A 26,199-nucleotide genomic window follows, 5' to 3' on the forward strand; every position below is an offset into this window, starting at 1 on the left:
TAACAAGAAGAGTTGTTAAAATCGATTTCTAGGTGAAGCCAAAATAATTGTTAAAAATGTCTTAAACAAAATCCTGGCCTCTAAGAGGTGTACATTCTAGGGAAGAAATGATTAGATTAATTTAAAGGAAGGGCACAAATTGCTTTCAAGACCTATTTTGTTAAAAAGTAAGAGTATAATAAAACCCTTATCAAGAAAACCAAAGAATCAACCTTGTTCATCATAACTAAAATCCACTTTAGTAATTTACTACATTGATATCCTCCACCTTCAAGAGCAAAGGAATTTTCAGGGCAATAAATGATAAACTTGTGATGGGCAGAGCTAGTGTCTGCCCTCTCTGAGTTTCAAACTGTCATGCTCTTGCAATGTTGTGAATGGGGGCTAGAGAGAAGGAGGAAGAGTTTTTAAAAACACAGTTTAGAAATTGAACAAACACCTTGTGTGAATTCTCGCCAACAGGAAGCAGTAGAGCAGGAAAGGAGTGTGTTAAGCGTTCAGGGGAAGGTTCGAAAGAATATAATTGTAATTGTGTGAACTGTGCAAAGCAAGCCAATGTAACAGTGCTTTTGTTTTAAAAATTAGTCTTGAAAATAAAACTTTTACTAGGCAAGTGTTCAAACACTACATGAATCTTTAACCTTAAACACCTTGGAAAATTAAAACCTTTGCCCAGTGTATTAAGGAAGCCTCTCTAGGAGGTTATTCCAAAAACACAAAAGACATGTTCTTGTTTTGACCACTGCTGTCTCAGAAAGTGGAAATATCAACAGTTTATAATGAATAGGCAGACTGGTACAGGGAAATCTTTTGAACAACTAGGTTTAGAGATGTTTGTACAGCTTCTCATTTCATAAAAGATTAAATGGATTTTTTGTGTGCTTAATCAAATCTTCTAGTATATCAAGTGAAAGGACTTGCAAATATGTTGCTGCAAATACAGAAAACTTGCCTGAATGAAATCTATTGTATTCCACCAAGGCTGTGGGTTCAGTAGCATACAAGGACAAAACTAAGATAATGCCAGTAAATAATTCCCTTTTCATGGGAATGGAAACATCTATCTGTAGTACTGACATGTGGATTGAGGAAGATGTGCCATGAATCAAAACTAGGTATATAAAGGAAGGCAACAGATAGAAGAAAGAAGATGGTATCAATGTTGGGAGACAGAATAGGGATGGAAAGGAACCACCACCACCCCAATCTAATTATAGGCTATACAACATCCAAAAGCAAAATAGGCAAAATCCTAGCAAAAAGCAAGCTTGTGCAGTCAAATTGCAGTGAAAGCCAACCTTCTGCACTGTCTTAAGCAGAAGGCAAGCTTATGAAATACTCTAGTGCAGTGGTGACAAACCTATGGCATGAGTGCTAGAGGTGGCACTCAGAGCTCTCTCTGTGAGCACACGCCCTGTCACCCCAGCACAGAGTTTGCCAGAGTTTGTTACTAGAAAGCCAGAGGAATGTGACACTTTGGGATAAATGAGTGGGTTTTGGGTTGCAGTTTGGGCACTCGGTCTGTAAAAGGTTCGCCACCACTGCTCTAGTGGAAGCTGCCCAGCCTACCATACTCTGTGCTCCTGAAAAGTCTTTCTAAATGGTTTGGGGGCAGGGCTGAAGAACTGTGAAGTGCGTCTTACTGCAGGGGAGAAGAAAACCAAAAGCAGGACCTAGGGCCAGCTGTACAAGATTACACAATTTCAGGTATGTTGTCCCTGCCAGCTACTCACTGTAGCTTGGTGTGAATGATTTGTAATGTTCTGCAGGTGCCCCTCTGATGAAGTTTTTTTGGCGGGGAAGGGGGAGCTGTCATGGGGAGGTGTTGGGAAGTGCCTTCTGCTCCTTCAGCGTTCAATTCGCCTGTATATTTAAAATCAGATCGAAATCCCAAAAGTAGTATTCTGATGCAAAAATCTGAATAAGTATTAACTGTTTTATTGTACTTGATGACGTTTATCCTTCTTAAATACAAACAGAACCAACTCAATTATAAATTAAAGGTTCAACCCTTAGAATGTAGGGACAGTATTCACTGAATTTTAAGCATGGCAATTACCTGGTATCCATTGAGGTCACTGTAAAATCTGTTATGGCTCTCTATATCAGATGAAATTCTCATTGCAATCTCACGGTTATATTCTCCTCTGATGTCTACTATATTGGTTATCTCAGGAGACTGGCCTTCTAGCCCTAGATATAAAACAGATTTCATGATTTCACAAGGCTAATTTGACAAACCCATTACTGAAGTGAAAGGACTACTGTCTAGAGACTTATAACCCATCTATGTGTCTGCATGTGCCCTCAAATCACCTGTTGCCAATCCTGCCCATGAATTTCACAGGATTTTCTTAGGCAAGGATTACTCAGAGGTGGTTTTACCAATTTCGTACAGTCTTCTTATCTTGAAACTCAACCCAAATTACAAAAAGACTCTGCTCTTTCAGGCTGTTTATGGTGCTTTAAAAATCAAACCAGCAATTTAAATTCTGCTTAGAAACACAGCAGAAGTTGAAGTTATTTGAATACTACATTCATAAAAGCCATCCCAGTTACTGTTCATAACCGTCAGTCTGGCTTCTACAAACTATATTAGAAAAAATAGCTCAACATTCTTCAAAGCCACATATTGTAGTCTAGCTTGAGGTAGGCTGAATAAATTTAGCAAATTAAAATATTTCCCCCTCCAGGACTACCCACTGGATTGGGGGGGGGGGGGAAGAGAGAGAGAGAGAGAGGTTCCGAGTTGGAACTAGGTAAAGAACTTCTAACAATATTCATGTGTAACGTAAAACAAAATGCAAGGAAACTAAACAAACAAAAGTACACAATTATTCAATTGTATTTTTTGAAATTACATTACCATGAACTTTGTAAAGTCGTACTGTGTGAGTCAAATGATGGAAAAAAGTAGTAACTTCAGAAAAAATTCTGCCATGAGTAACTCTTATGATAGGTGGATCAGAAAAAACATAAGGCTGTGGAAAGACAAATGAGAAAGTAATATTTGTATTTTCTATCTTTACATTTCATGACCTTGAAGGGTGGGTGGCTGGGGAGGATACTATAATCACCTTCCTTAAATTCCAAAGAAAGAAAGAAAGAAAGAAAGAAAGAAAGAAAGAAAGATGAAGCTTATGCTTCTTGCTTGCTCATTCGATAGGAATGGCTGAAACAGATGCCAGTTATGAAATTCATTTTATATGAGAGAAATGATTATGTGACAACATTTAACTTAAAAAGAGCTCAGCTAGACCAAATTTATACCATAAGCAGTGTAGTGGCATAAATACATTTGCTAGACCCAACTGGAACAAGCCACTGAATAAACTGCTGAATGGTAAGACAACACGTATGTAAACCCCACTGACTCAATGACTCTGTTACAGATGGGACTAGCAACTGGATTTAGACTCATTTTCCCCATTGGCTAATTGGATGCCTGTGGGTAGCCCACAAACATGACAGGAAGGAATTATACTGTTCTTCTATACTACTGTACAACAGTAACTGATAGTCACAGGCATACTTGTCACTTCTGCTCCTGGATAGCATGCAGCCTAGCAGCCACTGACAGACTTATCCTCTATGAAGATATCCAGCACCCTTTTATGTGGTCTGTTTCTGTAACTGTTGCCATACTTTAAGGAAATGAATATTTCAAATAGCTATGTCAAGAAAGGGCATTTTTGGCCATTATTATCACTGCCTCAAGTATTATTTAATGAATGGTTTATAGTTGCTTTTGTCTCCACAATTTTAAAAACCCACAGTTATAAATGTTAAAATTGAAATTATAAAAAGACCAAATATTTTAAAAAGACTAAATATTATTGTACATAAGCTTATTATCTAATCAAGGCTGTTACTTGTATAAATGCCCAAAGTCTACAAGACACTCAACACTGTAAGGGTTCAAAATATTTTTTTATGGTGACACAAAAAACAGTCCACATCATGAGCAGTTTGCCTCAATATGATCTTGACCAAAGTAGGAACTGTCTTGTGGGTTAGCGCAGCCATTCAGAGACCCTTCCTTTCCACCTTTCACTCCCACTCCAGGCTTTTTTGCTGGGATGGAAACAGCAGTTCCATGAAAAAAAAAGTCTAATGCATCTGTATTCTCTTATCTGTATTCCCTGATATATTCCCAAATTCAACACATTTATTGACATACATTTATATGCTATCCTACATTCAAAGGTCTTTTGAAACGTGAATAATAGAAGGTAATTATCACTGTAAAAAGGCATTAAGCTAACAAATTAAAGCAAGTTAAAACCATTAAGACCATTTAAAACAAGCTGGAAAAACCATTAGATATCAAAGACTTTTAATAAAGAGCCATGTTGTAACTTGGCACTGAAATGAAGCCAACACTGGCCTCCATTGGGGCTCTTAGCAGAGGGTATTCCACAACAGGGTATCACAAAAGAGAAGACCCTGAACGTATTACCTTGGCATCTCCATCTGGTAAGAAGAGATAAGCTCCGCTCTTATCTCTGTTACTTGCAGTTCCATACCAAACAAACTCCAACTTCACACGATGATTTTTATTGTCTTCCTTCGTGTTTACTTTCTAAAAGGAAAACACTTAATAAGATTGATACCTTCCAATCTGCTTCATTATCAAATATCATCAAGTAGCTAATATACATACCTCAATTAGTCCAGAATTGCCAGAGAACCAGATTTTCATGTAAGTGTTTTCTAACATGATCTCATCCAAAGCATTCTGTATCTCTTTAACATTGAAAATTCTGTATGGCTTGATTGCTTTAGCTTTATCATTATGATAGAGATTATAATCAGCCAATACAGTTTCTGAACCTTGTCCCTCAAGAAGCTGATAAACTCCAAAACCTAAAGGTGGTATATGAGCCAAGAAAGAGATCTGTTGGGAGCAGGAAAGAAAATGTTATCCTTGCAATATCAAGAATGGACTCAAAATATTAACAATTTCTTTCCTCATCTCATAATGAGACTCAAACTCAGCATTAGAACTTATTTTCTAATTAAAGCTAACAGACACGAAAACACTATTATTCAAAAGAGCTATTTCTTATATTTGCAGTATTCTTTCAATTTTGCTACATACAAAACTTTTCATAAAGTATACTGAGTTCAGAATATTAACTATAGCAGATATTCTTCAAATAAATTGCTTTTTCTTCATGTACAATGATATCTCTTTGTTACTTCTCTACTATGAGAAATACAATGGTAATAGATTTAATTAAATTAGGTTTGATCAACTCATTCAGAAATATGAACAGAGAATCAAACTCGAAATATTTTGAATGTATAAGCCACTGATGGTTTAATGCTTGTATGTACTCTGGTACTTGGTAACTTTCAAGGCTAAATACATCACAATTATTTGCTATAAGGCAGCATCATGTGAGAGGTAAATGAACACACACATCACCAGAACATGCAAATAGTCAGGAGTCTTCAGTTATTATTATCCTGCCTAACAGTTTATCCAGTGTGGAATTAAGACTGCACACTCATACTTCAATCAGCAAATGCAAAGGGAAATCAAGAACACAGTTATTTTCACACTCTCAAACTACTGCATCCCTTCGATAACTTTTATCAGTTACTGAAATAAACTTTTTAGTTTGCAAGTTTAGGAAAATGTTACATGCTCTAACATACACATTTACTTGGAAGCCTTACTACACTCAAGAAGTAACATGCACACATGCAGAACTGAAACAACGGAGTTTCTGTTTGAAAAAGAAATATGATCAAAAACAAATTTGTAACTACAATGTTTACAGGAAGCCTCCAACATCAGAAGTGAACTGATGGCAGAATTTTTGCCTAGCAAACTTCTACCACTTCCCAAGTAAGAAATATTGATACATGTGCCCAATACATGCTCACAGATGATATATTACAAATAACTTGCCTGAAATGCATCATATGATATTTTAGCAGTTCCATCCCACACTGCACTAAGTTGAACCACAACAGGTCTTCCAGAAGGAGACAGGACTTTAACTCTGGGTGTGTTCACATAGACTGAAACCACTGACGAATGGTCTTGTTCTGTAGGATTATAAATCAAAAGGTACCTGCAAGAAACATTGCCAGATCTTTACAAAAACTAAGTAACTTGACCAAAGATTTCTATGTTACCTAAAATAAATTATACAGGTAGGTAACTGTCTAAAATATGTGCATATGAAGAAAACATTAAAAAGACAGTATAACCTATGTTTACTGTACTGTGTTCTTCAAGAAGACGCTGGTGCTTATATGCTTCAGGGGGGAGGGGGGAATATACTGCGGAAAAGTTCTTGACAAATTTCATACTCAAGGCAAATCTATTATCTGAATACAAATGTGGTGATTTTTTAAAGCCTCAAGATACATGTTACCCAATGCAAAGGTATTTTTAAGTTTTCTTAAAAGCCCAAGCAACACTGCAGGGTTGTTGTTTTTTAAAAGGAAGTCTTTTATTAGCTTTGGTAGGATGCAGATGTGTTTCCTACATCAGAAAAAGCTTCTTCAGGTCCAACATACTATTTTTATATTATTTATAGCTAATAGTACTATAGCTAATAGTGAGATAGTACTATAGCTAATAGCAAACAAAACCTACAATACAACTGCTTCTATAGATGTTATTCCTTTGCTTTAGAATACCACTGAAATAACAATCTGTCTACTGATACACCACTTCTTTAGTGCAATTACCAAAAATATTGCATGAAACATCACAGACATCTCCAAAAATGTATATTCACACATATTAGAAAAATTCACAAAGGAACATAGTTTAACAGTTTCCGTTCCTATGCCTACAGTAATACTGTAGTACTAGTTTAAGTTACTGAGGGCCTGAACAGACAGGCCAAAATAAAGCTGCTTCGGGTCACTTTGGAGGTATGCTATTTAAATGATATATGCGTCCTAAGAGGCCAAAAGCTACGTCAAAGTTGCGCTCCAGACCTTAGGACTGGAGTGTGGCTTTGGCGTGGCTTCTGGCCTCTTAGGACACATGCATCATTTAAACAGCATACATCCAAAGTGACCCAAAGCACCTTTATTTTGGCCTGTCTGTTCAGGCCCTGAGATACTTTTTTGTAATTTTTTGTGGGTTTTTCGGGCTAGATGGCCATGTTCAAGAAGAGTTTATTCCTGATGTTTTACCAGCATCTGTGGCTGGCATCTTCAGAGAATGCTTGCCTTGTTGTGTTTCCTCACCAGTTTCCCTATTCTGTCTGTGACTCCTTTGATGCATGGTAAAAATGCCTTCCCTGTTTGTCTTCCCTCCTCTGGGTTTTTCTAGGTCTGGCAGCCCTTCTGATATCTGAGGAAACAGTACCTTCAAATGGTTTACAAACTGACGAAGAAAATCCAGCAAATGCTTCGCCCAGCCAAGAACCAGAGAGACCCTGTCACAGCCGCAGGAGTTTACTGCATGCCATGCAGCTGCGGACAAGTCTACATAGGGACCACCAAACGCAGTGTGCAAACAAGAATCAAGGAACACGAGAGACACTGCAGACTGGGCCAGCCAGAAAAAGCAGCAGTAGCAGAACATGTTACAAACCATCCTGGGCATAAAATACTGTTTGAAAACACTGAAATTCTGGACCATGCCAACAACTACCATGTCAGGATGCACAGGGAAGCCATTGAAATCCACAAACACCTGGACCATTTCGACAGGAAAGAGGAAACCCTTAAAGTAAACAAGGTTTGGCTACAAGTCCTGAAAAATAGCAAGATAAAGACTCAACAAATGCAAATGGGAAATCTCCCAGGGTCAGGGGCTTCCCAGCAGACAATGAGCACTAATCAAACAGAGACTAATCCTCTTTTGCATAGCCTCCCACCCAGAGGCTGCCATTAGCAACAGAAGAAGACACATTCAAATCACTCCTGCCTTCCCAGGTTCACACAGTATATATATCCAACTCCTTTTCAGGCAAGCATTCTCTGAAGATGCCTGGCACAGATGCTGGCGAAACATCAGGAATAAACTCTTCTAGAACATGGCCACATAGCCTGAAAAACCCACAAAAAACTATGGATGCCGGTGATGAAAGCTTTCAACTTCACAATTTTTTGTAAATTCTTACATGAACAAATGTAAGCTACATTGGTCAATGGAGATACACTCAACACACCATTTTTAAAAAAAATCTGTATTTCTAAAAGGCAATATGTTGAAAGTAATTGATATATACATAAAAAATAAAAGCAACTTAGTCCACTCTCTGATCAGTTCCTACCTTTAAAATCACCCCAGTAAAACAATGAAATTTAAATTGCTAAATGTGTAAATATTACTATTTGTTTGAAATTTGCTCTAGTAATTGAGTGAAGATGGATATTAAAGAGATATCATAGTGTGCCTCCAGTTAAAGCAAGTTGCAAAAATAAATAAATTCCACCATTACTCCTTTAAAATTCCATTGCTTATTAAAAGAGAGAGAGAGAGAGAGAGCTAATGACCTGAAACTTAGCATTCATGATTTATTTTGTGCCACACTAAAACTGATCCAATAAATATAGAGAGAAACGGCAAGTTAAAAAGTACTGATTCATGTATTTCTGGTGAAATATACTGACATACTTTATTCAGGCTCATCAACGAAGAAAATCTTTCACTGGTTTTATGAGCAGTGAGTCAAAGACATTAAGGTTTCAGGCTCGCTAAATGTATAACAGCACATACTGGCAAAGTTATATCATGCATGCTCACTAAATCTGGAACAAAAATGCTGCCAATAATCCAGTGTTTCCGGGGGAATCCAGAGCATTTTACATGGAATGCCTATTCCTTTAGTTAGAAAATGTTATCTAACAAGTTGTGAATACACATAACGGGACCATAATGTGGGAGGTGTTGTGGCTGTTTCGCTGTCTGGGAATTTCATCACTCTTTTTCTCCTATAAAATCTTCTATTCCCCCCTCAGCATTTCCTCATTAAAAAGTCATCTTCAGAATCTGCCAAGGAAGCTCCTGATAGTTTTAAAAAAAACAACAAACGTTTGTATTCCAAGCATCCTGGAGTGGGCTTCACTTACATAAATGGAATACTACTGGGAAACTGTATCAGTACAGTGGTGCCTCGGGTTACGAAATTAATTCGTAACGCGGCCGCTTTCGTAACCCGAAAAGCCTTCGTAAGCCGAATTGCCATAGGCGCTAATGGGGAAAAGCCGCGATTCCGTGCGAAAAAGCCGAAAAAAGCACCAAAAGTTTTTTCGTAACCCGAAAAAACATTCGTAACCCGAAACAATAATTCCCTATGGGATTTTTTCGTATCCCGAAAATTTCGTAACCTGGGTATTTCGTATCCCGAGGTACCACTGTACTGCAGTAGATCTGTGGAGTCCTGAGACTAAGGACAGAACAGATGGGTGGGAAAGAGCAGCTCAAGTCCGCTCCAGCCAGAAGTGGGTCCGAAGTCCACCCACCACACAGTCCGCTCTCAACGTAGAAAGTGCTCACTGGGGCCGACTGGTGCTTGCAGGAACCGAACTATCTTGGCCCCCATTTGCTCCAGTCCAAAGAAATGGAGAACAGCCTGGGGCAGGATACAGACTGCCCAAAGCGGGCGGTCTCCCGCCACCCTAGTTTGCTCCATGGGGAAGCTGCAGCCTCTAGACCATGGGGCTTCCCCGCGGAGCAAAAAAAAAACCCTTAAAAATCGGGTTCTTTACGCGGTGCCATTGTGACGCCGCAATGCGCCAATGGCGCTGGGACATGTGGACGCTAAGCATCCGCCACGTCAAAATGGTGGTGCCCATGTGTACTGGGCACCACCACTTTGACGTACAGATTACATACTAGGGTTGTGGGGCATATATAAGCAGCACCCCAAGGCAACCCTAGTGAGCATGCAGGCCGGCGCTTTTGCTGGTCTGTACAGTGCCTTGGTATGGCTTCTGGCGACTTTGGAGGCATGCGTTGTCTAATCAGCATGCCTCCAAAGCAGCTGTAAGCTGCTTCATTTGGCCCGTGTGTTCTGGGCCTATATTTAATGGCTTTTACTATGAACTGTGCCTCTGACTTTGGGAGGAATAAGAGACAATATAGGAAAAAACCAGGAAAAAAAACACAGAGAAAATCTACAAGGGCTGGCAATGCATAGTGGGGATTCAGAGTCAGAACTGATGACTTGCAAAACAAAAGCAATTCTAGGACTTTTGTTAAGACTGTGGAAACTTTCCAGCATGCTCTTTGCTTGGCTTTGGTTTTGTTAATCATTAAGCTAATGTAAAATGTCAACAAAGAGGTCTTCACATATTTAGGAAAGAGACCTACATAAAGTTATTCTACTCTGTTATCTTTTCAAGTATTTGTATAACAGACCCCATGCAGTGGACCATTGTTATACGCTGGGGTTTGGTTCCAAGAGCCCCTGTGTATAACAAAATCCGTGTATGCTCAAGTCCCATTAAATATAATGACATAGCAAAATGGTGTCCCTTATAAAAAATGGAAAATCAAGGTTTGATTTTTGAAATTTATACTTTTTTGAACATTTTCAAACCGTGTATGCTTGAATCCGTGTATAAAAAATCTGTGTATAAGAAGGGCCGACTGTGTATTCAAGTACAGAACTTTCCACCTGTACATAGATAGTAAAAAACTGTGTGGCATATGCCTTGCAATTTAACAGTTCATGACTGATATAAATTATTAATCTTTATTAATCTTTCTAGATGAGCAAATCTTAATATGTAATTATTTTTCAATATATGGTTGCAGAACAGTGTAATTTTGTTACCTTCTGTGCAAATAGCATGCAAACAACTTACAAAAGGCTATCTATATCGTTTGGGTTATAATTCTATAATGTATACAGTATTGTGTTATTTATATTCTTGTTGCTTTACAAAGAATGGAGGGACAACTCTAATCTTTAGAATACACAGAATGGATTTACAATAGAAATTTCAATCCATATCATCTCAATATTCAGATGTGTCTTTCAATGTTGTTGTTGTTACTGCTGCTGACTTCAAGTAATTTCCAATTTATTGCGAACCTAAGGCCAAGCTATCATGGGGTTTTCTTGGCACAATTGGTTCAGAGGGGTTTTTGCCCTTACCTTCCTCTGAGGCTGAGAAAGTGTGACTTGCCCAAGGTCACCCATTCCTGGTCTCCTAATGTCCTAATCCAACACTCAAACCACTAGACCACCCTGGTCCTTTCAATACAGTTATTTTAATCCCAACACTGATGAAAAGGGAAACAAAAAGAGAAAATAAATAAACTCATCCAAACTGGAGGAGTTTAATGTCTGCCACACAGAATATGTGCAATTCATGCATGTATCAGAAACAGTCATATTTTCTTAAAAGAGAAGATGTAAATGTTTTGTGCGGATGAAACAAAGATGAAGCACAACATGAAATGTAAAGAATATCCTCTCCTACCAAGTCATTGTCTGACTGGCAGGGGAAGTAGGAAGGTATGAAAAAAGCTAAATTATATTTATATTTATATTAAAATAAAAATTAAATTCCACCAAAATCAAGCTCTTAATATAACAGGACTAGGGAACAAAGGGAAATGGAAGTGAACTAGAGGAATACATAATAATAAACAGAGAGAATTTGTATTTGAAAACTAGTCGAGATTTGAAATTTTGCACCATTATGGGGAAGACCTCTACTAAGCTACAAGACACACATGAGGAGCATCCAGGAAAATACTGCAGATATACAACCATATGGACATTACAAATGTGACTAATACAGAGCTGCTGTACCTTTTTAAAGCAAAGCATCAGTTCTGCCAGTTAAATATTATGTCATTTATTAACACAGTACAGTAGATATCTACAATAATCAAGACATCACACTCACAAAACGACCCATACAATGCAGCACAGAACAACATCCACCCATGTGGAAAACAAATGCTAGATAGAACCAAACTAAAAGAAAAGCACAGAGGCAGATTTACTGAAGGACGTTTTGGTACCATCTAAAAGGTCCCATTGAAACTGGACTTTTAAGACAAGAACTTGAAGAAACTGAACAACTACCTCTGTTTCAGAGGCAATAGGCAGCTGTGCTGCTCTCACCATTTAGAGCACTTCTTTGTGGCACTGCCTCTGGGTCTACTGCTGGAATTGATTTCTTCCTTCAAAAATTTAAAATTGCTCTCCTGTTTCGATCAGCCAGAAAGACCCTGAAGAAAAAAATTTCCAGTCAGAACATTTGTACCTCAGAACTAGAAATGAGGCATGGCCTACTCCATCATTAAAGTGCTCTGCAAGATGCCAATCTCTTCCTACCACTGCTCAGCTGTACCTGACTCTCACAGCCACATTCCACTGTTCCGTGAAAAAGAATTCACCCGGCTAAGTACCTGAGTTTTAAAGGGTGTGCACTAAATTGGTGACTGCCTCTATTAGGACCTACACTGCCAAAAACATAATCACTTTTTATGAAATCTTAATAGTGCAAGGAAATTGTGAGTGATAAGATAGTTTAAAAAACTGGTGAAATCCGCTGTATTGATCTCTCTCTCCCACACACATAAAAGAGGGTTGTTTTTTTAAAAAAAAAAAATGTCCTAAGAATGCTTTCCAGAAATAGTTAAGCACCAAAATTTTAACCTCTTGAGATGAAAAGCATTACTTACCATTCATACCAAGATACTGTATTTTGAAAAGTAAAGAAGAGGTCATATTTATCAACTCCAGTTGGCCCTTGGAACTCGCAGGGGGATCCGTTTCAGACCGCCCCCGCAAGTTCCAAAACTCATGCATATTCAAGCCCCATAGGCTTGAATGGGGAGCATGCCACGGGCGTGCGCCCCATTAATGTTAATGGTGGTCACCCTTCTGTGGATTTTCAAGTCCTCAGATCTCAGGTCCGCAGACTTGGAAAGGTGACTGTACTTCAAACTACTGATTGCCATGGCATCCCCCACGTTAAATATCACATTCCACAAGCTGTGATAATTGCTACTGGAAATATTCCTAACCTTCATTCAGAGGTCTTTCCCCACCTCACCACTCCACCAAGCCATCCTATTCCACTGCCCCCACAGCTGGAGGATTCCTCAGCTGCCTCACTCCCCTGCTTGCCATGTCCCAGGTTTGGTCTCTCTTCCCTCCTTGCCCCCAAGCACTGTTTCTCTTTTTGAGTTCTCCACTGGGCTGACCTCCATCCCTTCTTCTATCAAAAGCTCTTGATCAAGTAGGAGAACTGGTGATAAGGCAGCATCGCTGGGCAGGAGGTGAAGCAGAAAATGACATTTTTAAAAATCCTTCAATATTTAAAAAAATCTGCCCGACCAGAAATTGTAGCTTTGAAAAACAGGACACATTTGGGAAAAGAAGATGTATGGTAACCCTAGTGGACAGAGTGTCAGACAAGTTGCTAACAGATAAAAGAAAACTACATTAAGCTTGCACTGGACCTTGCAAAGCAGTGTTAACACCTTCAGTGATAACACATAACTTCTTCCGGCTTTCTGAATATGCACAGGCAGATCGTTAACATTTTTCAAAATCATACTTGACTCATGCAGGACAGTTTCACAAAATGTATGGCAAATGAACAATAGCAAATACAGCAGTACAACAGTTTTCTTTACAGTATGGATTTTTAAAAGGCCCCTGCCCCCAAAAACTTGGTGAGATCACTTAAGGGGTTATTCAGACTGTGAAAATAATCCAGGTAAAATCTGGGTTGAATCTTTGTTGTGATTAAGTTTTCACAGCTGATTCAGAGTTTCCTCCTACAACCTGTAAAGCATTGACAAATACTTTGGAAGCTCTTTCCTTCACTCTCAGCTCAGTCATGAGCATACTGTTGGGTCCATAAACAAACCACTCTCTCTCTGCTTGGGCTTCCCTGTCTGGACAAGTATGCATTTTGTAAGCCGCCCTGATCTATTTGGAAGGGCGGGGTATAAATAAAATTTTATTATTATTATTAAAAGTGGTGTTCTGGGGATTACTGTGAAAATATATGGAAGTACTTGTGACATCTGATTTTTATTTATGAATTCGCTTATTTAAAGTATTCACTTATTTAAAGCATTTCTGTATCGCCTCCTAGCCCACAAGGGCACATAGCATTTACATTATTAAATACACTTGTTTTAGCAACATGTAACATTTTTAAATTTTATAATTGCCTGTCAAAAACATACAAGAATTTAAAACCAAAATGTACAAATTATTACAAAACTTCCAAGCCTAGTAATTGCATATAATACATTCCTCCATCAGCTTTTCACAGTTTCCAATATACTGTCAGTTTCCCCAAATGTATTCTTGAGTCTATAGCCGTAACAGTCATGAGAAAAGAACCAAAGACTATGTTAATATTCACCACAACAATATTCATCACCACAACAAAAGAAACCTAGCACTTATTCTTGAACAGATGTGAAAAGGGAAACAGCTAACCTGAAGTTGATTTCACACCCTATACTTCTCAGAGTCATTAGCTCTGATCTGTTTGTCCAAATAATTCTGCAAGATAGTAAATCCTAAATGTTTTATCTTTTGAAACTAAATGTATGAAGTCCATAGTCTCAATCCATGACCTTCTCAAATGCTCTATAATAATGGATTGTGACTTGCAGCCTATTGAGTCTCTCTCAATTTATTTTGAAAACCTATGATCACATAGAGAACAAAGTCCTTGAATTCTTTGCTGATTCCTTAGATAGCTACAGCAAAACAATGCTAAATGCTTCTGTTCTATTCCCTTCATTACTTCATTGTCCACCAAAAGAGAGAGAGAAAGAGAAAAAGCAAGTGTGGGGTGGGGTGACCCTTGCTGATGGGGGACACCTGGTTTAAGGAGACTACGTGTGAAAGGGATCTAGGAGTCATAGTAGACCACAAGTTGAACATGAGTCAACAGTGTGATGCGGCAGCTAAAAAGTCAATGCAATTTTAGGCTGCATCAATAGAAGTATAGTGTCTAACTCTAGATCAAGGGAAGTAATAGTGCCACTCTATTCTGCCTTAGTCAGGCCTCACCTGGAATACTGCATTCAGTTCTGGGCACCACAATTCAAAAAGGATGTTGACAAATTGGTGTGTGTCCAAAGGAGGGCCACCAAAATAGTGAAAGGCCTGGAAACCGTGCCTTATGAGGAAAGACTTAGGGAGCTGGGTATGTTTAGCCTGAAAAAGAGACGGTTAAAATGTGATATGATAGCTCTGTTTAAGTATTTGAAGGATGTCACACTAAGGAGGGAGCAAGCTTGTTTTCTGCTGCTCCAGAGACTAAAATATGGAACAATGGATGCAAGCTACAGGAAAAGAGATTCCACCTTAACATTAGGACTTTTTGATTGTAAGAGCTGTTCAACAGTCGAACACATTTTCTCGGAGTGTGGTGGAGTCTCCTTTTTTGGAGGTCCTTAAGCAGAGGCTGGATGGCCATCTGTCAGGGATGCTTTGATTGTGATTTCCTGTATGGCAATGGGTTGGACTAGATGGTCCTTATGGTCTCTTCCAACTCTATGATTCTATGATGAGGCTATCAAAAGTACCCATCTCATCACAGGACAGGCAGCTAAAGAAAGTGAAGTGAAGTACTACTGGCTAGAAATGAGAGCTATAGAGGGTTCATAGTAGAAATGGCTAGAAATGAGAGCTATAGAGGCTCCATTCAGTGTACTATAAAAATAAACTATTATGGCCAAGCTGGGAATCGAACCCTGGTCTCCAATGTCATAATCCAACACTCAAACCACTATGCCATGCTGGCTCTTATACTTATTTCTAAATTTTGCTGGAGAGAACCATGCAATTAATGACTGAATAACATGGTTATCTCCAAAGCAATTGTAATGTATAAATATTAACTTAAATATTATCTAGATAAATAAGACATCTGTGATGCTACTACTTTGCACTTTTGTCCTTGATATCATCTAGTCTAACACAAAACCAACTGCATCAGTGAAAATTCTACTGAAACACTGCAATAACCAAGTATCAAATCCTTTTTTTCAAAAGTTACACTGGTAATATATTGTTCACCATTAAGATTGAAAGATATTTGTACACATTCTGCTATAAATCAATTAAATTCTGAATTAGTAAGAATTTTCACTATTAGTAGTCATTAGATTTTTTAAAATAAAGAATGTTTTCCCTTAGCGTTGACACAACGCTGTAACTATTTCACAACAGATAAAATACTTGTGTGCTGAGTAACTTGCACCATGTTATATCCGTTTCCTCTTTGTGTCTGCATCTTGCAACAGCTTTTCAGACTACTGTATTATTATTATTATTATTTATTTATATAGTGCTGTAGATTTACAAAGCACCGTACATATAAACAGTAAAATATATAAAAGTAAACCTGCCCATGGCATATATTCTAAGAAATAATAGCATAATACATATAAATAATAGATAACAATACAGGAAGGGGTTCAATAAAATAAGGCAGGCAACAAATTAAAAACATCAAGTAACAAATAATAGTCACGCAATGCCTAGGAATGCTTCCCTGAACAGGATGGTCTTCAACTCAGTTTTGAAACAGGTTAAAGAAGTGATGGTCCTTGCTCATGGGGGAAGGAGGTTCCAGGAGCAAGGGGCAGCAAGTGAAAAGGAACGAAGCTGAGACAAGGCAGTGGAAATCCTAGGCTGAGAAAGCAGACCTTGACAACTAGAACGGAGGACATGGGTGGGAAGGTGAGGAGAAGGAAGGTCTGATAAATAAGGAGGGGCCAGCCCATGCCGGGGTTCAAAAATCAACAGCAGAAGCTTACACTGAATATGGAAAGGGAGGGGGAGGCAGTGAAGGGATGACAATAAAGGAGAGATATGGTCAAAGCAGTGGGCGGATGTAATAATGCGTGCAGCTGAAATTAAAGGACGGAAGTGAGAAAGAGGAAGCCCAGCCAGAAGCAGGTTACATAAATCAATTCGTGATACCACTAGGGCATGGACCAGAATCTTGGCAGTAGAGGCAGATAGAAATGGTCAGATTTTGGCAATATTGTAGAGAAAGAATCTACATGCCTTAGCTGTGGTCTGGATCTAGGGGATACATGACAAAGAAGAATAAAAAATGAAACCAAGACTACGGGCTTCCTGGACTGGTCAAATAGAAATGTCATCCACAGAAACAGAAAAGGAGTATTGAAGAGCAGACTTAGGTGGGAAAACGAAAAGCTCCGTTTTGGACATATTGAGCTTCAAGCGCCAATGCCACATCCACTGAGAGACAGCTGTAAGACAAGATGAAACTTGCTGTTAAAGACCTGGAGAAAGGTCGGGGTGGAAAGATACAGCTGAGTGACACTGGCGTACAAATGATAGGAAAAGCCAAAAGAACTAATGAGTTTTCCTAGGGACAATGTGTAGAGAGAAAACAAAAGGGGACCCAAAACAGAGCCCTGAGGAACTCCAAGAGATAAGGGAACAGAAGACGAGGCCTGACCACCTGTGACCACTGCTGATCTGACAAATAAGATCTAAACCAGTCAAGAACAGAGTCCAAGAACCCAAGGTCAGAAAGTATATCAACTAGAAGACAGTGATCTCCTCCGGAACACATGTTAAAGGCTGCAGACAAATCAAGAAGAACAAGAACAGAGGAAAGGCTATTAGCCTTGGCCCGAAAAAGATAATCTGAGATCTTAGTGAGAGCCGTCTCTGTAGAATGCCGTGGGCAGAAACCAGACTGAAAGGGATCAAGAATGGAGTTGGCTTTAAGAAACTCAAGACAGTGAGAATAAACGGCTCGTTCCAAACCTTAGAAGGAAAAGGAAGAGAAATCGAGCGATAGCTAGACAAAGAAAAGGGGTCAAGAGAAGGGTTTTTTTTAGGAATAGGGGAAATTAAAGCATGTTTAAAGACTGAAGGGAAAGAACCCGGAGAGAGAGAGAGAGAGATTAAAGATATAGAGAAGCGAGGGCAGAAAAGAGGAAGGTATAGAGATTAGAAGACAAGTAGGAATTGGATCAAGAGAACAAGTTGCAGGTTTGGAAGAGTTCAGCAGCGTAGAGATTTCATCCAGAGAAACAAGAGGAAACACAGTAAATTTTTTAGGCAAGGGTGATAGAAGATTAGCAGTAGAAGAAAAATCAGGAGGGACTATCTCAGAGCGAATAGTGGTAATCTTGGAGATGAAATAGTTAGCGAAATCATCAAGAGAGAATGATGAAGAGACAGGAGCAGAGGGAGGTTTAAGCAAAGTGTTGAAGGTTGGGACCAAACATTGTGGGTGGCTCTCACTGGCGCAGATCAATGATTTATTATAATTCTGTTTTGCCATGGACAGGGTGTGTGAAAAGGAAGAAAGAACAAATTTGTAATGAATAAAATCAGCCCACTCCCTGGACTTTTTCCAAAGACGTTTGGCCACTCGAGACAGGACCAGAGAAACCTAACAATGGGGGTAAGCCAGGGCTGAGGAAAGACACGCATACAGATACAGGAGCAAAGCTGTTAAGAGTTGAAGAAAGAGTGGAGTTAAACAAAGACATTGCTGAATCATCTGAGTCCCCAAGATTTAGAGACTATACTCTCAAATGTGGCATGGTCAGTGATGTAGGGTTTACAGAGGAAAAAAAAAGAACTAAATATGACTGTGTGAATTAGCACATGGTTTCATAGTTACATTCAGACACATTAAAAGCTTTATGTGGAAATTAATTTATTTGAATATTTGTAATAATGTAAACAGAATTATCATATACTTACCTTATACCTAACCAAAAAATTACTGTACTTGAAATAACACTACGGCCATACCACCATGAACACGCCCGATCTCGTCTGATCTCGGAAGCTAAGCAGGGTTGGGCCTGGTTAGTACTTGGATGGGAGATGAAATAAAACTATTTTGGACTAGATGACCCTTGTGGTCTCTTCCAACTCTATGATTCTCCTCCAGAACACATTCTAAAGAGAGCTGTACTTGCTATATCTTATATTTTGTTGAAATATAGGCATACCTTGCTAATATGTGGGTCAGATTCCAGCCCACTGCTGTAAAGTGAGTATCATCTTAAAGCAAATCACAGCCTTTTTTTCCCCACCTGAAAATGCATTTAAAAGCCTAAAAATATATTTCCACTATAATTTACTAAGTATGCTATAGTTCTAGGACTAAAAATGATGCAAAAGTAATCAATTAAATAATGCCAGCATACAACACCGATACATGCATGAAGTGCACAAATGCTGTAAACAGACTGAGTACAGTACCAAAATGACACTACTGTAAAACTAAAAAGCACTGTATTAGAGAAGTGCACTAAAGTGAAGCACATCTATAAGACCTCCATATCCATCAACTGGAAAATAGTCTGAAATAAATAAATAAATATCCAAAACATGTACCTTGATTTTTGGCATTTTATATAAGGGACAACATAATATATAATGCAACTTGTGCATCCATGGATTTGGGTATACATGGTGTGTGTGTGTATGTGTGTGTGTCCTGGAACAAAATACCAAGGACTCACTGTAGTACCTTCAGCTTTACTCACTCACTGTCTGAACTGTTTTACCATTTCATTTCAAACCCAAAAAATCTGATTCAATACAACTAGTTAAACATTCTATTTCATTAAAGCAGGGCTAGGCAAAATGCAGCCCACAGGCCACATGCAATCCTCGCTCATGGCTGTTTTTGTGGCCCAAAGGGATCAAATTTTGTTTTGCCAAATGACCACTAGGTGATGGGGAGGGCATTTCCACTACATTTGGAGGCACCCTATGCCTCCCATATGCTAAAATAAGTGAATTATTTTTTTTACAAAAAATATCCTCTCAAATTATCTTCCAGAAGGTCTCAAATTATCTTCCAAACATTTTCATCACATTTTGGGTGCCCTGGATTGATTCAGGCTCTGGAGAAGTCTTTTTTGAAATAGAAAGTGGCTTCTGTTCACTTCCTGTTGGTAAAAAACAAACAAACAAACACACTTCTCCTGGGCTACAATGGCTGAGAAAGCCCCCAAAATATGGTGGAAATGCCTGCCTGTGGTTCCTAGAGGGCATTAGGAGAAAAAAACCTTTCCAGGAAGCAGCTTCAATGGGTGGACTAATGAGGCCCTCTATCTTACACAATTGCCCACCCCTGCACTAAAGGATAGATGTGAGACTGTGAGTGCAAGCAACATAGCCCATATTGTCTTGTATTTCTGTTGAGAAGCAAAAAAAATTTCAAAATACTAACAAGCTTACCAGTGCACTCATTTGTTAGTCTCTTCTTCTGGTTATTAGGAATATCTGCACTTGTCTACTTATAAACATCACTAGAAGTTCATAGCTTATATTTAGCCCATCTAGTATGACTGACTGCAGTACAACACCCCAGACAAATATGGATAAAGCTAGATAAAGATATGGTGTGGAAATTTTTCCATGGAAAAATATAGCATCAGAAAATTTTCCACTACACACATCTACGTCTGGTACATATTTTTGGGGGCATGATTCTATAATGCAATCTAAATAGTGTTACTTTACACGTACTTAGCTATGTAGTAGAAGCTATAAGGAGCATTCCTAGTGAATTGTGACTATGCATATCATGGCACCATCAAGAGTTCCCCAATGCACAATGGGCTCTATTGAGGCACACTGGCATTCACTAGCAGGGGTCCCAATGTGCCAATGTTCACTTTGCTGGTTCCCTTACATAGTAAAGTAATAGCAGACCCTCCCAAATACAAACACTGTGAAACTGCTCAATTCTATTTCCTGCAAACGTAAGTCCACTTATGAAGATGCAACTCCTTAAGTGAATTCTGGCCTAGATTTATAGCCTACTTTATTGTCAGAGCCTTAAAGCTACCAAATATGAATAAAACATGAATAAATGGATGAATGAATGTGTGCATGTGTGTGTGTTAAAAGGATGGCTTTAAGACTTACTAAAATGCAAAAATCAATAAAGAGACACTGTTCTGCAGTTGACCTTCAACAATCATGTAAGAATACAAGTATGTATTTATTATGATTTAAGGATAGCCTTCAACTAAAGACAATTTTGCCAGTTTTATAATATGTTTATAGTAAATTTTCTTGTGCTAAATGTGCTAAAAAACCATTACAATCCAGAATTTGACAAGTGAAATAAAAATGTGTAATAGGTTGAATCCACAGTTGACTCCACTAGTGGAAGAGCTCCTTCTTTTGAAACTTGTTCTGGACTATCTCCCCCTGCCACCCCATGGCAAATTTTTGAGGCTATGGAGGCTGCAAGGGAGAAACTGGCCAAAAATGCCCTCTTTCTTCTAGCTGTTGGATAATCCAGCTCATGATACCCTATTCTGTACAAACAGGATCAAATCCAATACATAATTTTTATACAAGCACACAATTTCTCTGTTCATGCACAATTGCTCTGTATCCAGATTCCTTCCTTTATAAGAATGAGTAACATTTGCTCTGCTAAGGTACACATTCCTCAAAATGGGGGAGGGTATAATTTGTTGGGGGCATGCTAGTACTAGGTGAGAGAAGAATTTACAGCACTGCAGGACTGTATAATGCATTCTATCTCTCCATATCTTTTTTTTGTCACCTTCTCTTTCTTTCTCAATCTCTTTGTCTCACTCACTCACTCACTCACTCACTCACTCACACACACACAATGAAATGATTTGCAGAAGGAATCTTTACAGCAAGAGTGGTCCCACATTTTGTCTGGAAGTTTAAATGAAATTATGTCAAGAGCTACATCCAGATCCCATGCCACAGGATTTCTCACCACTGAAAAGACAGGTTTTAATGCCCACTCAATTACTTTTAAAATTGTACTCCTTTTATCTTGTAAGTTTTTGCAAATTGCTTGCTATCTCCCTGAACCAGACTGGGTTTTAAAAATTCTGAATTCTTATACAGTACTGTCATCATGTAACATTTACTGATATTTTCATATATTCAGGATAAAAACATTTAGAATATCAGTTGAATGACAGTACAATTTATAGCTCCCTGAACCAGACTGGGTTTTTCAAAAACTGAATTCTTATACAGTACTGTCATAATGTAACATTTACTGATACTTTCATATATTCAGGATAAAAACATTTACCTTGGCTGGCTACTCAGTTGTATGACAGTCTTGTGTGGCAAAGAATCTTGTGAAGACTGATAATCATCCTGCCAGTTGGAAAACATGTCCCATTTATTTACAGAAATAAATGCATAAAATAAAATTATATATTATAATTCACTAAGAATGCAAACTTATTTCCACTGGAACAACCCTCACTAACATCAATTGATCTTTTTTCACAACATGTATATAACCATGCTACAGGTACATTGGTGGGGGTGAGTGGCTATATGTGAGGGGCTTGATTTTTATGTGGAGAAGTTTATATGCATTTTCTTTGTAAGGTTCATTTAAGTCTGTATATTTGTATGAATACACACACGTGTGTGTGTTTTCTGTGTGGACTACATTTATTTATTTATTTTCCTTTAAATATTCCAGTTTTTTGCCTCTTAGTCTCAGTAATTAATATTGCTGTGAAACTGATGTTTTACTGAAACAGAAAACTATATATTTAAAGTAGTTGTGTTTCAGATCTGAGGTCCCTTGTATTCTACCCAGAATGGCTTCTTATTGTTAGCCTTGCCTGTTTGCCTTCTGTGAAATGGGTGATTTGTGGCTGACCTAACAAAAATGTACCCATTTTTGTAATGGCACCCAAAATCCTCCAGATGTGTCCACCAGCTGAAAGCAATCTAGTTGTATGTCAGGTTGAGTTACTTTTGATCAACAAAAGGAAGCTGGTTCTTTCTTCTCACCACTCTTACTTCTTCTTCAAGATGTTATGCAGTCTGGTTGGCATTAGCTCTTCAGCCACCAAAGTGACACAGTGCTTATAGTTCTCCATGTACAATGCACTCTATTCATCTCTTATTGGGAACCTAAAATGGCTAACCTTTTCACCAACATAATTTTGGCCTCCGTTTGTGAACCTTGTACCATCCATATGACAAGAATTATTTTCAGAAACTCACCATTGTAAGGAATGGTGTTGATGGATTATAATTGTACATTTCTTGGTCCTTTAGAATAAGAATGTGAGCAGAATCAGTGATGATTTTCTTCAAGTTCATTAAAGAATGGAAAAGCCTGTGAATAAAAGAAAATACTGTAGCGCTGGGGGGGCTAATTTCAAGCATTCTGTATCTTAAAACACTAGGTAGCAATTACTGAATGTTGAACTAATATGAGCCATTAATCAAATAGCTTAATTGCAAAACAAGTATGAGAAAAATATATGTCAACATTTTATAGTACCCTGCCCAAAATAAAACCTCAAATAATTCCAGTCCAGTCTTAAACCAAGAATTTTATGGAGGCTTTATGAAATGTAAAGCACTCACCTAGTCCCATAATCCACAACTACCCAGTCTTTAGATGTTCCTGTAATAGCATCATGATGTTGGAAAAGTCCCAGGTTTCTTCTAGCCTCTATTAGTAAAATGAAGTGATCTGCTGAAGGAAATGCTTTTGTTTTCTCAGTTTTCTTAGACTGTACCAGAGCTAAAGAATAAAGTATTTCTGCAGTCCTGAAACAAAGGAGGATTTTATTTAATAATAATAATAATAATAAAAGCTTTATTTATATACCGCCCTTCGAAACATCAGGGCGGTAAACAACAATATAACAATACAATACAGCGTAATAAAAACAATACAATTAGAACAATAAAAACACTTATACCAGATCACCAACTGCTAACGGGGGGGGGGGGGGGGGGGCATTCAGGGAGAAAAATCAGGGGTAGGCCTGCTCGAAAAAGAACGTTTTAACCCCTTCTTAAATTGGGCCAGGGAGGTTGCTGAGCGGAGCTCAATGGGCAGCGAGTTCCAGAGGGTAGGGGCTGAAGTGGAAAAGACTCTCCTGGTGGTGTTGACTAATCTAGCCTCCAGAACTCTTAATAGGTGCTGCCCGGTGGATCTGAGTGTGCGGGGCACATTGTACAGAGAGAGGCGGTCCTTTAAGTATCCTGGGCCCAAGCCATTTAGGGCTTTATAGGTTATAACCAACACCTTGTATTGCGCCCGGAAGTGAATAGGCAGCCAATGTAAGTCTTTTAAGACCGGTGTTATGTGGCTGGTCCTAGATGTATTAGTGACCAGTCTTGCCGCCATATTCTGCACCAATTGCAGCTTCCGGGTATGGTACAAGGGTTGCCCCATGTAGAGCGCATTGCAGAAATCCAACCGAGAGGTTACCAGAGCGTGTACTACTGTTTCAAGGTCCCTCCGGTCCAGGTAGGGGCTCAGCTGGCGTATCAGCCGAAGCTGATAACAGGTGCTCCTGACTGTCGCATCCACCTGAGACTGCATACTGAGTCCTTCACAGGAAGCGTGATCCTGTTCAGGACAGGTGGAACCACCTCCGTCCCTGGGCCAGGAGAACCTATCACAAGCACTTCCGTTTTCTCTGGATTCAGACTGAGTCTGTTTTCCCTCATCCAGCCCATTACCGACTCCAGACAGGCCACGAGAGGAGAGATGCCATCCCTGGTCACTGCATCAGTCGGAGACATAGAGAAAATTATTTGGGTGTCATCAGCGTACTGATAACCCCGCGCCCCATGTCTCCGGATGATCTCTCCCAGCGGTTTCATGTAAATGTTAAAAAGCATGGGAGACAGAATGGCTCCTTGAGAGACCCATTTATTGACAATATCAATAACTGGTCAGTTTTACTATGTACAAAACTGTAGGGTCTTACTATTTTGCCAAGAAAATATACTTGAACATAGTAATGAATATTTACATGCCACATTTCAACAACAATAAAACAGTACAAACAACATTTGTGACATCAACAGTTTTCCCTGTTTCAATCCTTGCGCAGTTTCTGGTGCATTGTAAATTTTACCATGCAAATGGATAGGAATCCTCCAAATTTCTGTAATTCAAAGCAATTGTAGCTGCTGGAGGTCCTGGTGGTGTGAGGACAGGCAACAGTGATGTGTTCCTTCTGATGCTTTTGTTACCTCATCAGGACCATTTAAGGCCCCAAATAGTTCCCACTCACAGCCTGGAAGTACAATACCAAACAACAAGCCAGGCAGTAGAATTCTAACAGTGCTAGCCAATGGTCAGGGATGTGTAAGTTGTAGTCCAGAAGCATTTAAAGGGCCACAGATTTCCTCCCTATGAGCTAAAGTAAAAAATTCAGTTTTTGATAATCTCACACTATTCCCTCTTGTTCAGGGAAGGAGAAAAAGATGAAGAGGGAAGACTACCCCAATTTAGGGTGGTAGGCAGGATTCCCAGGAGACTGCTCTTTTCAACATGTGAAAAAGCATTTCACAAAAAGGTATCTTTAGTCATAGTTTGGCTTTACAAACAAGAGCATGGTGGTAGTGCAAGACAGAAACAAGAATGTCAATGCAGAAGACAAATGGGCAAAGATGAAGTCATTTGTAAGACTGGAACAGCTCAAAGCTGAATTTCATTGTCCTATGTCATTATTCTAATGCATTTCTTTGAGCACCATCACCTCTGTAACCAAAACCACAGCAGACATGTACAAAAACGAAGTAGCTGGCAAACTAAAGGTAACACTGATATTCAGATAAAACTAAAACCTATTTAGCTAATAAATAATAATAAATTGCTGTGTGGCTTCAAGTCGTTTCCAAATCTTGGTGATCTTAAGGTGAATCATTCAAAGGGATTTCTTGGCAGGATTTGTTCAGAGTGGGTTTACCCTCATTCTCCTTTGAAGGTTGCGAGTGTGTGACATAGGGCCTGAACAGACAGGCCAAAATAAAGCTGCTTTGGGTCACTTTGGAAGTATGCTGCTTAAATGACACACACATCTTGAGAGGCTAGAAGCTGCACCAAAGCTGTGCTCCAGTCCTTAGGGCATTTAAACAGCATACCTCTAAAGTGACTAGAAGCAGCTTTATTTTGGCCTGTCAGAATCATAGAGTTGGAAGAGACCACAAGGGACATCCAGCAAGTTGGTAGCCCTCTTAGAAGAGAAAGTACAGCAGCTGGAGGTCCAGGTCGCTACACTTCAGCATCATAGGGAGGAAGAGGTTTTCCTGACCAGAATGGACCAGATGGTCCTGGACAGGAAACACACAGAGAAAGTTGCTGGGGAGGAGGAAGTCACTTCGCACACAACAGAAGTAGATACTTGGAGGAATGTCACACACAGAAGTAGGGAAACCAGGGAACATTCTGTAAGCTTACAGCTACAGAATCGAT

At 39.0% G+C, this 26,199-nt stretch overlaps 1 protein-coding gene across 1 annotated transcript in view; it reads right to left on the bottom strand.

The window, feature by feature from the left end:
- MAN2A1 (mannosidase alpha class 2A member 1) overlaps nucleotides 1-26,199 on the bottom strand; it is an 89,599-nt gene that overhangs the window by 11,550 nt on the left and 51,850 nt on the right. Inside the window, exons 10-17 of the mRNA XM_042455308.1 lie at nucleotides 23,346-23,531; nucleotides 22,977-23,091; nucleotides 22,039-22,106; nucleotides 5,921-6,086; nucleotides 4,664-4,897; nucleotides 4,460-4,582; nucleotides 2,867-2,981; nucleotides 2,060-2,193 (exon numbers count right to left, since the gene is read on the bottom strand). Coding sequence (XP_042311242.1) covers nucleotides 2,060-2,193; nucleotides 2,867-2,981; nucleotides 4,460-4,582; nucleotides 4,664-4,897; nucleotides 5,921-6,086; nucleotides 22,039-22,106; nucleotides 22,977-23,091; nucleotides 23,346-23,531 — 1,141 coding nt within the window. The remainder of the gene's footprint in view (nucleotides 1-2,059; nucleotides 2,194-2,866; nucleotides 2,982-4,459; nucleotides 4,583-4,663; nucleotides 4,898-5,920; nucleotides 6,087-22,038; nucleotides 22,107-22,976; nucleotides 23,092-23,345; nucleotides 23,532-26,199) is intronic.

The sequence above is a fragment of the Sceloporus undulatus genome, chromosome 2 (assembly GCF_019175285.1).
Source record: "Sceloporus undulatus isolate JIND9_A2432 ecotype Alabama chromosome 2, SceUnd_v1.1, whole genome shotgun sequence".
NCBI lineage: Eukaryota > Metazoa > Chordata > Lepidosauria > Squamata > Phrynosomatidae > Sceloporus > Sceloporus undulatus.